At 37.3% G+C, this 14467-nt stretch overlaps 1 protein-coding gene across 6 annotated transcripts in view; it reads right to left on the bottom strand.

The window, feature by feature from the left end:
* The window catches only part of STK33 (serine/threonine kinase 33), a 184174-nt gene that overhangs the window by 45132 nt on the left and 124575 nt on the right, over positions 1 to 14467 (bottom strand). For all 6 annotated transcript variants that reach the window (XM_036860126.1, XM_036860123.1, XM_036860125.1 and 3 more), the window contains 2 exons: positions 4349 to 4424; positions 164 to 276 (listed from right to left, as the gene is read on the bottom strand). In XM_036860126.1, the coding sequence (XP_036716021.1) occupies positions 164 to 276; positions 4349 to 4424 (189 nt within the window). The remainder of the gene's footprint in view (positions 1 to 163; positions 277 to 4348; positions 4425 to 14467) is intronic.

The raw sequence follows: 14467 nt of genomic DNA on the forward strand, positions 1-14467 counted from the left end.
CTATAACAAGCACAGTGAAGATATCACTATTACCACAAGTAAATAGTGTATTTCTACAAGCAAATTTAATGACTAACCAGAGATCTAAAGTATCTGAATTACTGGCCGCCTTTCTTATATTATGTATACTTGCTTTAGTAAATAATAACAAATCTATACTTACCAGAATCACTTATGGAATCCCAGACTGAATCTTTAAAATGTAGTTCTCCCTTTCTTATTAACTCAAAAAGCTTCTCTTCTGAGCTTGCCATAAAGGGTGCTTCTCCACATAATCTACAACAAAGACAGTCATTTTGTTAAGATTTTTTTTTAAATAATCAGAATAAGGCTATTAAAAATTAAGTTTCCACAGGACTTGGAAGTAGTGGTGCTTCATATTTAGGTAAAGGAGAGAAAGAGGTGGGAACTTCTCTGGATGTAGAAATGGAAGCGAAGGGTTTTTGCAAGATCTGTGCTAGGCTCTTGTATACATTGGAACTTCCACATTTGCAAATGACCCAAAGCTCTTCCAGGTGGAGAAACACTAAGGGGTTAAAATACAGAAAGGTGTGTGAGTTTAAGTGCACAGTAATAGTGGTGGATAATAGAGGAGAAACACTTCAATGTGAGCAAAGGTAAGGTAACGCCTTAAGGTACATAATTCACATTGGACTTACAGAAAGATATACAGAGTTATCAGAGTCCAACAAGAGTTATCAGACTCTAATGACCATGTAAGAGTTTTATCCGTGGTAAAATGCTACACGAATGTTAGTGATAGTAAGAATAACCCTGGGGTCTACAGGCTCTGAGTCAAAACCAAAAATCCATTAAAATGGCCACAACCCTTCAAAAATGATACATAAAATGAAGAAAATCTGAATGAGGAAAATCAGATGAATTTGACCCTTCAGTCTGGAAGGGTGAAAGCTGAGTACATGTAACGACCAACATCAATAAAGCCATGTGTATACAGTAAACATGGGCTTATTTGTAAATTCTGTAGTCCAGGGACTATGAGTCTTTAGAGTCTTTTAAAGGAAGTACTGTGCTATACTTTACAAAGAGCATGGCAAGCCTATGCTTCAATAGGTGATCTAGTCCAAAACTACAAGAACATGCTTAAAAGTTGCAAACGTTAGCCATCATCTTTATCATCAACCCCAACATCTGAGGGCAACCCTGCAGACAACAACCAGATTTTCCCAATGACAACCAGAGAGAAGTTGGACCTGGACTCATCACAGAGGCCACTCTAACTCTGTACGTCTATTCTTCAACTCTCAGGATTATACTTTTCCACTTTATTATGGAAACAATAAAACGGCAGAATTCCATTACACTTCCCAAATGCTGGTCTATTATGTACATAAGTATAATGTACAATGATCTCCAGGTCTCTTAACAGATTTTTAATGATTTTTGTTTTTAGTCATATTTTTCTTAAAGTTCTTCAAAAATCTTTCCCATGAATATTTTTTGAATAAGTCTAAATTTGGTAAATATCTTACACGACAATGATTTTCTGGGGGGGGTGGTGTGGGAGGGGAGAGCTGTATTCATCCTAGTAATTTATCAAACTAGGCTGGACAACACAGCTTTTCATTTACCAATAGGTTCTTGTTAAGCGATAAACATTTATTAACTTGTTCTGCAAACTCTCATTTTAATACTTTTTATTTCTCCAGCTCATTCTGACCCTCCTCTCTCTGATCTTACTTGCCTTACTACTGTTTAGTTTTAAAATGCAATTAAAAAAAGCCAAAAAAATGGTCTTATGGGCAATTACAATCTATTATATCAAGTACAGGCCAGCAAAAGCCCGGCTCATTGAGTCTGTTAACAACCAGTGATATGCACATTCACCAATTTCTTAGCTGCTCCCGCACTGCCTGACTAGCGTGCAACTATATAGCTCAAGGGCTACATTTTAAAAATTCCACTTTTTTCTGTCCTTTACAATTTTACTCACACAAAATGTATCTAATGGTTGGTCAATCAGCAGCATATGAAATTTTATGACAGCAATTTTCTGCACATCCAGAAAAGGGAATCCAAGACATGAAAAATGCCTTTTAAAGCCTTCCTATTATTTTGCTTCATAGGAATCAAAACAGCAAAAGATAGTGTCCATAAAGAGTATTTATGCTAATTTCACCTTGAGAAAGTATGTTATCATCGTCCAATTAAGTAGCCATGAAACAGGGGTAAATGATAAACAAGAAAATAACCCCCCTGGAGAAGATAATATGTTTGTGCCCTTGTTGAAGGAAATTATCTATAAGACCACTGGGCTCAGGCAGATTAATGAATAGGCACTGATTAGCTAAGTAAGAGTCTCCTGTAAAGAAAAAATATGTCATTATTATGATATGCAGTCATGCTCAGAAGCAGAAAAATTAAAATTACATCTTTAAGTAGGAGAAAAAAATTTAAGGTATGTAATACACTATCACTTCCCTTAACACCAAATTCAAACTAAGAAGGCAGCAAATACCACATGAATGGTGTAATAATAGATCACATATATTATGTTTGACCTGTGTTGTCCAGAAAGTCGTGAGAGTATAAAACACTAATTTTAAATAGTTGTATTTTTAATTTAAAACTAAGGCTCAGAATTTTAATATGATTCTAATCAGCACAGAACAATGATCAAAAACTTTGTGAATACATTTATACTTTATGCAATCTAAGCAGTGATATGTCAGCTATCTGAGTTACAACGACGATCACAACATCCAATTTCTACTGCCTGTGTATTCCATTTCACAGGACTGTGAAAATGTAACTACTGTGATGTCAATATTTAGAAACGATCTGGAAGAGGTAGTGCACAGTGAAATCTTCAATATGACCATAAAACTAATGTTGCATCAACATAAAAATGTTCATATTCACCAACAGGCAGAACAGTAACCACTAACTTTTCAGAACATCTCTTAGACAATTCACTTTAATTCAATTTAACAAACATATATTGAGCACTGACTACATGTCTACTATTGTACCAGATACCAGGGATGCAAAGATGAATCATCGCTCTGTCCTTCATGGAACTTAGAGCAAGAAAAACAGGTACAATACATAATACAATAATTATATTCCATTATAATCTAGCTTTTAAAAGTGCAATGAGAACACAGAAAAGTGAACAATTTATTCTATCATATTTACACACGTGCAAACTTTCCTGATTAAATATTCTTATTATTTTGTTTTTCTTTCAACACTACTGTTTTACATGCATCTTTGTCTATTGCCTTAAATTCCAAAAAGTATACACATAATGAATGTAGTAACTCTGCTGGGGTAGAGTAGGACTTAGGGAAATAGAAGTCTTTACTGTGTGAGCTGGACACACCCAGGAAAGAGGTTAGTAGAGAAGAAAAAAGAACATCTAGGCAGAATGAACTGCATGAGCAAAGACCCAGAAGCATGCAATACAGGGTGCCTGAGTCATAAGGAGTGGCCTAGAGTGGCCACCAGCACAGGGTAAGTGAATGGGAACACATATGCAGACCAAGATTAGAAAGGCACTCTGGAGCCAGGCCGTGGAAGCTTTGTGTCACGCCATGCGGGGATGCTCTGAGATTTTTCTACAGCAAGGGAGAATTACCAGAGGTTGTTAATCAGTAAAGTAGTACAATCAGATTTGTGATTCAGAAAGACAACTCTGACAACTGTGTGAAGGATGAACCCGAGGCAGGAGAACTGACAGAAAGACACTGTAATCTTCTAGAAAGGGATCGTAAGGAGACAAGTGAAGAGAAGTGAAATAATAGGTGAGGACACTTCAAAGGAAAAATACAGGCCATGGGGTTTGACTGAATCTTGAGAGTGAGACAGAAGAGAGATCAAGAAAGGCCAACGTTTTCAGTAGCATGAAGAGAAGTAGAAACAACAGAATACTCCCTGGACCCTGGGCTGAACATTTATCTGGTTACTGCCCGCTCCTCACATGTGCCCTGTCCATCAGGTGGCTCTAGTGCCAGGTCCCAGGACCTCCCTCTACCTGATGCTCTATAAGTGAATCTCTTGAGAAAATACAAAGAAGCTTTTGTTTTGTAGCAAAGGATCAGGGAGGTGCTGAGGCAAGTTTTTCATGTTGCTCAGATCATGCAGTGCATTGTAGCATTTATAGATCAATGAAAAGCAAAGCTGAAAGTTATAAATTGATTGTATTAAAAAAATACCTAATGGATGTACCTGACAGCTAATAAGACACCTTTTAGAATGACTTCCCAACTGTTTCTTTAGTCGCTTTCTTAAAACTATATTGTTTAGTTTTAATTTAAAGTCTATGTAATTCTACTGTTAGGGATCATCCATTCATTTTAAGTTGTACATTTAGCAGGGTACTTACAAAATGTACATTATGACACCTATGCTCCAAATGTCACACTGCTGGCTATAGTCGTGGGCATTGATAACTTCAGGAGCTGCCAAACAAGCAGAAATAAAATAATATTAATAATACAATAAATGACTTTTAAATGCTTAAACACAAAGCATGAAAAATGTGCTGATGTGCTGTAATTTATTCCCCCACAGGGAAAAAGAGAAGCAACAGCAGATGTTAAGTGAATAATGTACAGGCCTTAACAATTGATGTCGCTGTATCCTCACCCCTGTTATTTAGCTTCTAATGGAACAATGGCACACACTGTATAGCTAAATGCACAACTCTTCATCTCTTTCAAATTGTTAAGAAATGATTTTACAAAGATTGTGTAGTTATAGTAGAAGACAACAATATCTCAGTTCTTTGCCAAAAATAGAATTGAAAACATGCCTTAAGTAGATTCAATTTTAAAAAGCCCAATATGTAGAAACCTAGATTTACAGAGAAACTAAGATAAACGGTTCTAAATCACTTCAGTAAAATAACAGTAGTAATAATAACATCATAGCACTCCTATGACAGTATGAATTATCTTCCACATTTTCTAAATGAGAAAACTAAGACAGAGAGCTCCTATAACATAACTTGATCAAAAAGCCAATTAGTCCCAGGGTGATGACTAGGATGCAGGCACTCCTGACTCCCCAGCTCTGGGCTACTTACTTACAATGTGTCCACAATAGGGCTCCTTTAAACAATCTTCTCAAAGTAGAACTTTTTTTTTACTTTGAGGTAGCACATTTTTTAATGATTAGCTTTTTTATAATGGCTGGCTTTGTAAAAAGTCACATATGATATTCCAGGAATATGTCTACTATACTTCTACAGCTAGGTAGCACCACACAGGGCCGACTGTAAGTTATACGTGGATTCACCCCTGCGTCGTTCAAGGGTCAACTGCGTGTATTTGAATAGAACTTTAAAATTTACAAAGTACTTTTGTATAGATGATGTTATTTGTATAAATTATGTTAAGAATCATGTGAGACAGGTATGTAGCCATGACTTACTTTGCCAGCGAGGAAATTAAGGTTCAGGTACACATATGAAGCGACTCACCTAAAGTGACACCGTTACACAGCGCCTCCCATGTAAAAGGTGTTTTTACTTTAGAAAACAGTTTCAATCACCCCCCCAACACACACACAGCTTTTATAACTACTAAAAGCAAATGAAATTTCATTTCCTCTGCCTATTGTTAAAGGAACTAAAAAGCAACAACAAAGGAGTTAAAAGGTAAACAGAAGAAAGAGAACAGGCTCAACCGGAGATAATTAACAAACTGAGTAATTCTTCTCCAAATCACTGAAAATTAACTAATTAATATTCTCCTTAAGCAATTACTTGTACTCTTTAACTCTACTTAAACTTTTAAAGTATGCAATCATTAAAGCTCAAGCTGCTCTATGGCTGCATGTCTACGACAAGGGCAGATTCCGTGATCCGATTCCCTGACAGATCTCCATGTAGGTGCATCACACAGCAGGGGCCCGGAATTTGGAGCCCTCACTCCCTCTTTCGGAGCCACCTTAATTATCAGGGGCATTTCTACTTGCACTGGCATCGCAGCTCTCACAGGGAGGCAGAGGCCAGACTGGCTGGGCCAAGAAGCCATTTAGGAAGTCAGCAAAGCTCCACAAACCATCTGCCTTCTCTCTTGCTCTCTCACTTGTCTCACAGTACAGAAAACTAATAAGCAGGCATAAAACTCAGGGTGCTTGGATATATTTTCCCCATGTAACTACAGACCAGATGTCTTTTGCCAACAGGAGGATATGAACAGAATCTAAAGTAGCCTCTTCCCAAATAAGATAAAACAATTTAGAAACTTTATGCATCAAGTAGACAAAAAAACAATGAACTAGGTATACTGCTCAGCCATAAAAATGAATAAACTACTGATATAACAACATGGGTAAGTCTCAAAATCATTACATGGAACAGACGAAGACAGACACAAAAGAATATATACTTACGATTCAATTTATATAAATTCTAGACAAGCAAAACTAAGCTAAGGTAACGGAAATCATCAGTGGTTGCTGGGGTCTGGGTGGGGGATCGACTGAGAGGGACACAAAGGAAATTTCTGGGCTGATGGAAATGTTCTATATATTCACTGGGGTGGTAATTGTACAAGTATACGTATTTGTCAAAACTCATTAAACTTTACACTTAAAATCTGTGCATTTTATTATATGTAAATTATGTTTCAATAAAGTATATTTTTAAGAAATCTACCAAAAGTACAAAAAGAATCTATCAAAGCCCTATGCTGGTGAGTGACTTTAATAACTCTCTTAGAAATCAACAGAGGAAGCAAGCAAGATTAAATAAAAAATATTGACTAGGTGGCCAAGATGGCAGAGCAGGAAGACCGTGAACTTCCACAGACACACCAAAATCACCACCACTTACAGAACAACTGTCTACAAGAATGACCTGAAAACCAGCAGAAAAGAATTTCCACAACTAAAGACATAAGTAGGAACTACAAGAAGATGGATAGGAGGGGCGCAGACACAGTAGAGTTAGCACCTACGCTCTCAGGTTGGCGAGCCACACACAGGAGGAATGTCACGGTCTTGAGGTCCTCCCCAGGGAGTGAGGGCTCTTGGTCCCACATCAGGCTCCCCAGCCCAGGGGGTCCTGCACCAGGAATACAAAGCCCCCAGAACGTCTCCCTCTGAAAACCAGCAGGGCTTATGTCTGGGAGAGCTGGAGCGCTACAGCAAACAAGAGACTCCACTCTTCAAGGGTGCACACAAAATCTCACCCACTCTGAATCCCAGCTCAGAGGCGGTACTTTGAAAATGGGTCAGACCCACTTACTGATCTTGGAAAACCTCCCAGAGAGGGAGGGAGCAACCAGGACTCCCCCTGCAGACTGGCAGCAGCCATTTTGGGGAGTTCATTGTAACACGTGGACACTGGTGCTGGTAAGCACCATTTTGGATGCCTCCCCCTAGCTTATTAGCACCAGGACCTGCCCCACCTGCCAGCGGGCACACACCAGCCCCACACCCCCTGGTAGACAGCTGCCAAGACCTGGCCCGCCCACCAGCAGGCTTACACCAGCACTAAGCCCCCCATACCATTCAGACGCCATGTGGGAACCCAGCGTTGCCCACCAGCAGGCCAGCAGCAGCCCCATGCAGTTAACCCTGCAGTAAGCCTACCCCACCTTCTAGCAGGCCCAGAGCCACTGACGTGACACAGCCTCAAAGCCAACCAGGCTGGGGGCCAGTCCCACCTACCAGTGTGCTCACAGTAGTCAGCCCCACCACAGCAGAAGGGTGCATGCAGCCCACATAGGAGTTGCCCCAAGAACATATAGCTCCAGTGACCAGAGGGGAGCATGCTGCTGGGCCCCACAGGACATCTCCTATATAAGGCCACTTCTCCAAGATCAGAAAATGCAACCAACATACCTAATACATAGAAATAGACACAGAGAATTGGGCAAAATGAAAAAAAAAAAAACCCAAAAAACTGCAAAAAGCACAAACACATGAAGTCTAAATAATATACTACTAAACAACCAGTGGGCCATTGAAGAAGTCAAAGAGGAAATCAAAAATACCTAAAGAGGAATAAAAATGGGAATACAATGATCTAAAATCTGTGGGACACAGCAAAAGTAGTTCTAAGAGGGAAGTTTATGGAGACACAAGCCTTACCTCAGGAAACAAGAAAAACCTCAAATAAACAATCTAGCCTTACCCCTAAAGGAACTAGAAAAAGAAGAACAAAACCCAAAATTAGTAGAAGGAAAGAAAAAATAAAGATCAGATCGGAAATAAAAGAAATAGAGACTAAAATGATATAGAAAAGAACAATGAAACTAAGAGCTAGTTCTTCAAAAAGGTAAAATTGATAAACCTTTAGCAAGACTCATCAAGAAAAAAGAAGACACAAATAAAATCAGAATGAAAGAGAAGTTACACCCAACACCACAGAAATACAAAGTATCCTAAGAGATTACTATGAACAATTATATAACAATAAAATGGAGAATTTAGAAGGAACAGATAAATTCCTTGAAATGTACAATCTCCCAAGACTGAATCAGGAAGAAATAGAAAATATGAAGAGACCAATTACCAGTAATAAAATTGGATCAGTAATTTAAAAACTCCCAACAAACAAAAGTCCAAGACCAGATAGCTTCACAGGTAAATTCTATAAAACACTTAAGAAGAATTAACACCTATCCTTATCAAGCTATTCCAAAAAGTTGAAGAGGAAGGAGGATTTCTAAACTTATTCTACAAGGCCAGTGTCAGCCTGCTATCAAAACCAGGTAAAGATACCACAAGAAAGAAAATTATAGGCCAATATCACTGATGAACACAGATGTAAAAAAAACCTCAACAAAATCTTAGCAAACCAAATTCAATAATACATTAAAAGAATCATACACCATGAGTAAGTGGGATTTAGTCCAGGAACTCAAGGATGGTTCAATATCTTCAAATGAATCAATGTGATACACCACATTAACAAATTGAAGGGTAAAAACCATATGATCATCCTAATAGATGCAAAAAAAGCTTTTGACAAAATTCAACATCCATTTATGACAAAAACTCTACAGAAAGTCGGTATAGAGGGAACATACCTCAATATAATAAAGGCCAAAATGACAAACCCACAGTGAACATCATACTCAATGGTAAAAAGCTGAAAGCATATCCTCTAAGGGCAGGAACAAGACAAGGATGTCCACTCTCACCACTTTTATTCAATATAGTATTGGAAGTTCTGGCCATGGCCATCAGATAAGAAAAAGAAATAAAAGGAATCCAAATTGGAAAGGAAGAATTAAAACCATCACTGTTTGCAGATGACATGACACTGTATACAGAAAATCCTAAAAATGCCAACAAAGAACTATTAGAATAAATGAATTCAGTAAAGTTGCCGGATACAGAATTAATATTTAGATATTTATTGCATTTCTACACACTAACAACAAATTATCAGAAAGAGAAATTAAGAAAACAATCCCACATATGGATCAATGGAACAGAATAGTGAGCCCAGAAATAAACCTACACACCTAAAGTCAATTCGTCTTTGACAAAGGAGGCAAGAATGTACAATGGAAAGAAGACAGTCTCTTCAACAAGTGGTGGTGGGAAAGTTGGACAGCCACATGTAAATCAATGAAGTTAGAACACACCCTCACACCACACACAAAAATAAACTCAAAATGGCTCAAAGACTCCAATATAAGACATGACATCATAAAACTCCTAGAAGAGAACATAGGCAAGACATTCTCTAACATAAATCATACCAAACTGTTCTTAAGTCAGTCGGCCAAGGCAACAGAAATAAAAGCAAAAATAAACAAATGGGACCTGATCAAACTTACAAGCTTCTGTACAGCAAAGGAAACCATAAACAAAATGAAAAGATAACCTACAGACTGGGAGAAAATATTTGCAAATGATGCGACCAACAAGGGCTTAATTTCCAAAATATACAAACAGCTCATACAACACAACAACAAAAAAACAAACAACCCAATCAAAAAATGGACAGAAGACCTAAATAGACATTTCTCCAAAGAAGAGAGACAGACGGCCAACAGGCACATGAAAAGATGCTCAACATCGTTGATTATTAGAGAAATGAAAATCAAAACTACAATGAGGTACCACCTCACACAGGTCAGAATGACCATCATTAAAAAGTCTACAAATAACAAATGCTGGAGAGGGTGTGGAGAAAAAGGAACCCTCCTACACTGTTAATGGGAATGTAAATTGGTGCAGCCACTATGGAAAACAGTATGTAGGTTTCTCAAAAAACTAAAAATAGAGCTGCCATATGATCCAGCAATCCTACTGCCAGGCATATATCTGGACAAAACTCTAATTCAAAAGGCTACATGCACCCCTATGTTCATACTAGCACTATTCACAATAGCAAAGACATGGAAACAACCTAAATGTCCATTGACAGATGAATGCATAAAGAAGATGTGATACATATATACAATGGAATACTACGCAGCAGTAAAAAAAAAGAATGAAATAATGCCATTTGCAGCAATATGGACGGACTTAGAGACTATCATACTAAGTGAAGTAAGTGAGAAAGAGAAAGACAAATACCATATGATATCACCTATATGTGGAATCTAAAATATGACACAAATGAACCTATCTACAAAACAGAAACAGACTCACAGACATAGAGAAGAGACTTGTGGTTTCCAAGAGGGAAGGGGAGCAGGGGAGGGGTGGATTGGGAGTTTGGGGTTAGCAGATGCAAACTATTATATATAGAATGAATAAACAACAAGGTCCTACTGCATAGCACAGGGAACTATATTCAATATCTTGTGATAAACTATAAAGGAAACAATATAAAAAAGAATGTATACATATGTATAACTGAATCACTTTGCTGTACAGCAGAAATTAACACAACATTGTAAATCAACTATACGTCAATTTAAAAAAAAAGACAACAATCCCATTTACAATTGCATCAAAAAGAATAAAATACCTAGGAATAAATCTAACTAAGGAGGTAAAAGACCTGTGCTCAGAAAACTACAAGACAATGATGAAAGAAATTGAAGATGACACAAATGGAAAGATATACCATGCTCATGGACTGGAAGAATTAATATTATTTAAATGACCATACTGCCCAAGGCAATCTAGAGATTCAGTGCAATCCCTACCAAAATAACAATGGTATTTTTCACAGACTAGAACAAATAATTCTAAAATTTGTATGGAAACACTAAAGACCTTCCTGAATACCCAAAATAATATTGAGAAAGAACAGAGCTAGAGATATCATGCTGCTCAATTTCAAACTATAATACAAAGTGACAGTAATCAAAACAGTATGGTACTGGCACAAAAACAGACACATAGATCAATGGAGCACAATAGAGAGCCAGAAATGAACCCACACTTATATGGTCAATTAATCTATGACAAAGGAGGCGAGAATATACAATGGAGAAATGACAGCCTCTTCAATAAATGATGTTGGGAAAACTGGACAGCTACATGCAAAAGACTCAAAATGGACTAGTTTCTCATACCATATACAATTTAAATAATCTCAAAATTGATAAAAGACTTAAATGTAACACCTGAAACCATAAACCCCCTAGAAGAAAACATAGGCAGTATGCTCTTTGACACAGGTCTTAGCAATATTTTTTGGATGTGTCTCCTCAGGCAAGGGAAACAAAAGCAAAAATAAACAAATGGGACTACAACAAATTAAAAAGCTTTTGCACAGAGAAGGAAACTATCAACAAAGCGAAAAGGCCACCTGCTAAATGGGAAAAGATATTTGCAAATGATATATCTGATAACGGTTAATAACCAAAATATACCAAGAATCATACAACTCAACATCAAAAAACCAAACAACCCAATTTAAAAATGGGCAGAGGACCTGAATAGACATTTTCCAAAGAAGATATACAGAGGGCCAACAGGCACGTGAAAAGGTGCTCAACATCTCTAACCATCAGGGAAATGCAAATTAAAGCTACAATGAGATACCACCTCCCACCTGTCAGAATGCCTACCACCAAAAAGACAACAAGTAGCAGGTGTTGGTGAGGATGTGGAGAAAAGGGAACCCTCATGCACTGGTTGGTAGGAATGGAAATTGGTGCAGCCACTCTGGAAGATAGTATGAAGATTCTTCAAACAGTTAAAAATAAAACTGCCATATGAGCCAGCAATTCCACTTCTGGGTATTTTTCTGGAAAAAACCCCAAAAAAACAAAAATACAAATTTGAAAAGATGTCTGCACCCCTATGTTCAATGCAGCATTATTTACAATCGCCAAGATATGGAAGCAACCTAAGTGCCCATTGATAGACGAATGGATAAAGAAGATGTGGTTTACATATACAATAGAATACTACTCAGCCATAAAAAATTCAATCTTGCCATTTGCAACAACATGGATGGTTCTTGAGGTTATTATGCCAAGTGAAATAAGCTAGAAAGAGAAAGACAAATACTGTATGATCTCACTTATATGTGGAATCTAAAAAACAAAACAAACAAACAACATAATACAAAATGGACACAGGTTCATAGATATAGAGAACAAATGGGTGGTTGCCAGGGGAGTGGCGGGGTTAAATTTTCTAGGTGGTTGGGATGTGTTTGATGCTCATGTGAATGTGTGTTAATTTATCTAGCCTTTTGGTTTTTCTGTCTGGCTTTCTTCATTATACTAGGTAATTGTGACTTAAAGGTTTCCAACTTTTAGGAATTTTCTCTGTGATTGAACACAGGACTCATTTTTGCAAATGTTACACTGGATATTTTGAAATTTTCTGAAAAAAATAAATTATCAAAATGATTCAAGAAGATGTGAAAAACTTGAATAACCTAATATAAATTGATAATAGAAACTTTATTCCCCAAAGGGTATCAGGACCAAAAAATTTTAAGGGGAAATTTCATCAAATAATTAATGAATAGGTAATTTCTATTACTTAAGTGGTTCATGAGCATACAAAAAGAGAAAATATTTTATTTTTAAAATGAGGATATTATAATCCTAACATCAAAAAAGACAAGGGCAGCTGAAAGAAAGAAAGCTACACTCAAAGTTCCTAAATAAAGTGGTGACAAATTGAATATGGCAGTACATTAAACCAAGTGGGGTTTAATCCAAAAGTACAAGGATGGTTCAACATTTTAAAAATCTATTAATGTAATTATTTCATCAATAAATTTAAAGAGAAAAAATATATGATCATCTCAACAGGTATAGATTTGAATAGACATTTCATCAGAGAAGATATATGAATGACTAATAAGTACATGAAAAGATACTCAACATCATTGGTCATTAAGGTAATGCAAATTAAAAATCACAATGAGATACTACTTCATAACCACTAGAATGGCTATAATTAAAAAGATAGATAATATAAAGAGTTAGCAAGGATGTGAAGAAACTGGAACTCTCATACATTGCTAGTGCAAAGGTAAAATATTAGAGTCACTTTGGAAAATTGTTTGGCAGTTTCTTACAAAGTATAAACATAAATATATGACCCAGCAATTTCACTCCTCGGTAGCTACCCAAGGAAAATGAAACCACATGTCCACATAAAAACTTGTACACAAGGGACTTCCCTAGTGGCGCAGTGGTTAAGAATCCGCCTGCCAATGCATGGGTCACGGGTTCGAGCCCTGGTCCGGGAAAATCCCACATGCCATGGAGCAACTAAGCCCATGCACCACAACTACTGAGCCTGTTCTCTAGAGCCTGCGAGCCACAACTACTGAGCCCGCGAGCCACAACTACTGAAGCCCGCATGCCTAGAGCCCGTGCTCTGCAACAAGAGAAGACAACGCAATGAGAAGCCTGCGCACCGCAACAAAGAGTAGCCCCCACTCGCCACAACTAGAGAGGGCCTGCGCACAGCAACGAAGACCCAACATAGCCAAAAATAAATAAAATAAAATAAATAAATTTTTTAAAAAGCTTAAAAAAAAAAAACTTGTACACGAATGTCCATAGCAGGATTATTCATAATAGCTCCAAACTGGAAACAATCCACATGCCCATCAGCTAATAAATATATAAACAACATACAACGGACAACTGTTCAGCAATATAAAGAAACAGACTGCAACAGGGATGTACCTCAAAAACGCCATGCTATGTGAAAGAAGCCAGGCGTATAAGCCTACATATTGCACGATCCCATTTATATGAAATGTCCAGAAACAGCAAATCTAGAGAGATAAGGATTAGTGGTTACCTGGGGTTGGGATGGGAATGAGATTGAGTGCAAACGGGCATGAGGCAACTTTTGGGGGTAGAACTGTTCTAAAACTGGATTGTGGTGATGTTGCACAACTCTGTGGATGTATGAAAAAATCACTGAATGGTACATTTTTATGGTATTTAAATTATACTTCAGGAAAGCTGAAGTATAAAAATCACATTTAGAAAAATAGGCAACTTGGTTTATAAAATATATTTAATCAGTACTCGATGAAAAACCACTGGATGGCAATGAAATTGGATAAAAAATGGAAAGAAGCAAAACATACTCA

Source organism: Balaenoptera musculus, chromosome 8 (assembly GCF_009873245.2).
Source record: "Balaenoptera musculus isolate JJ_BM4_2016_0621 chromosome 8, mBalMus1.pri.v3, whole genome shotgun sequence".
NCBI lineage: Eukaryota > Metazoa > Chordata > Mammalia > Artiodactyla > Balaenopteridae > Balaenoptera > Balaenoptera musculus.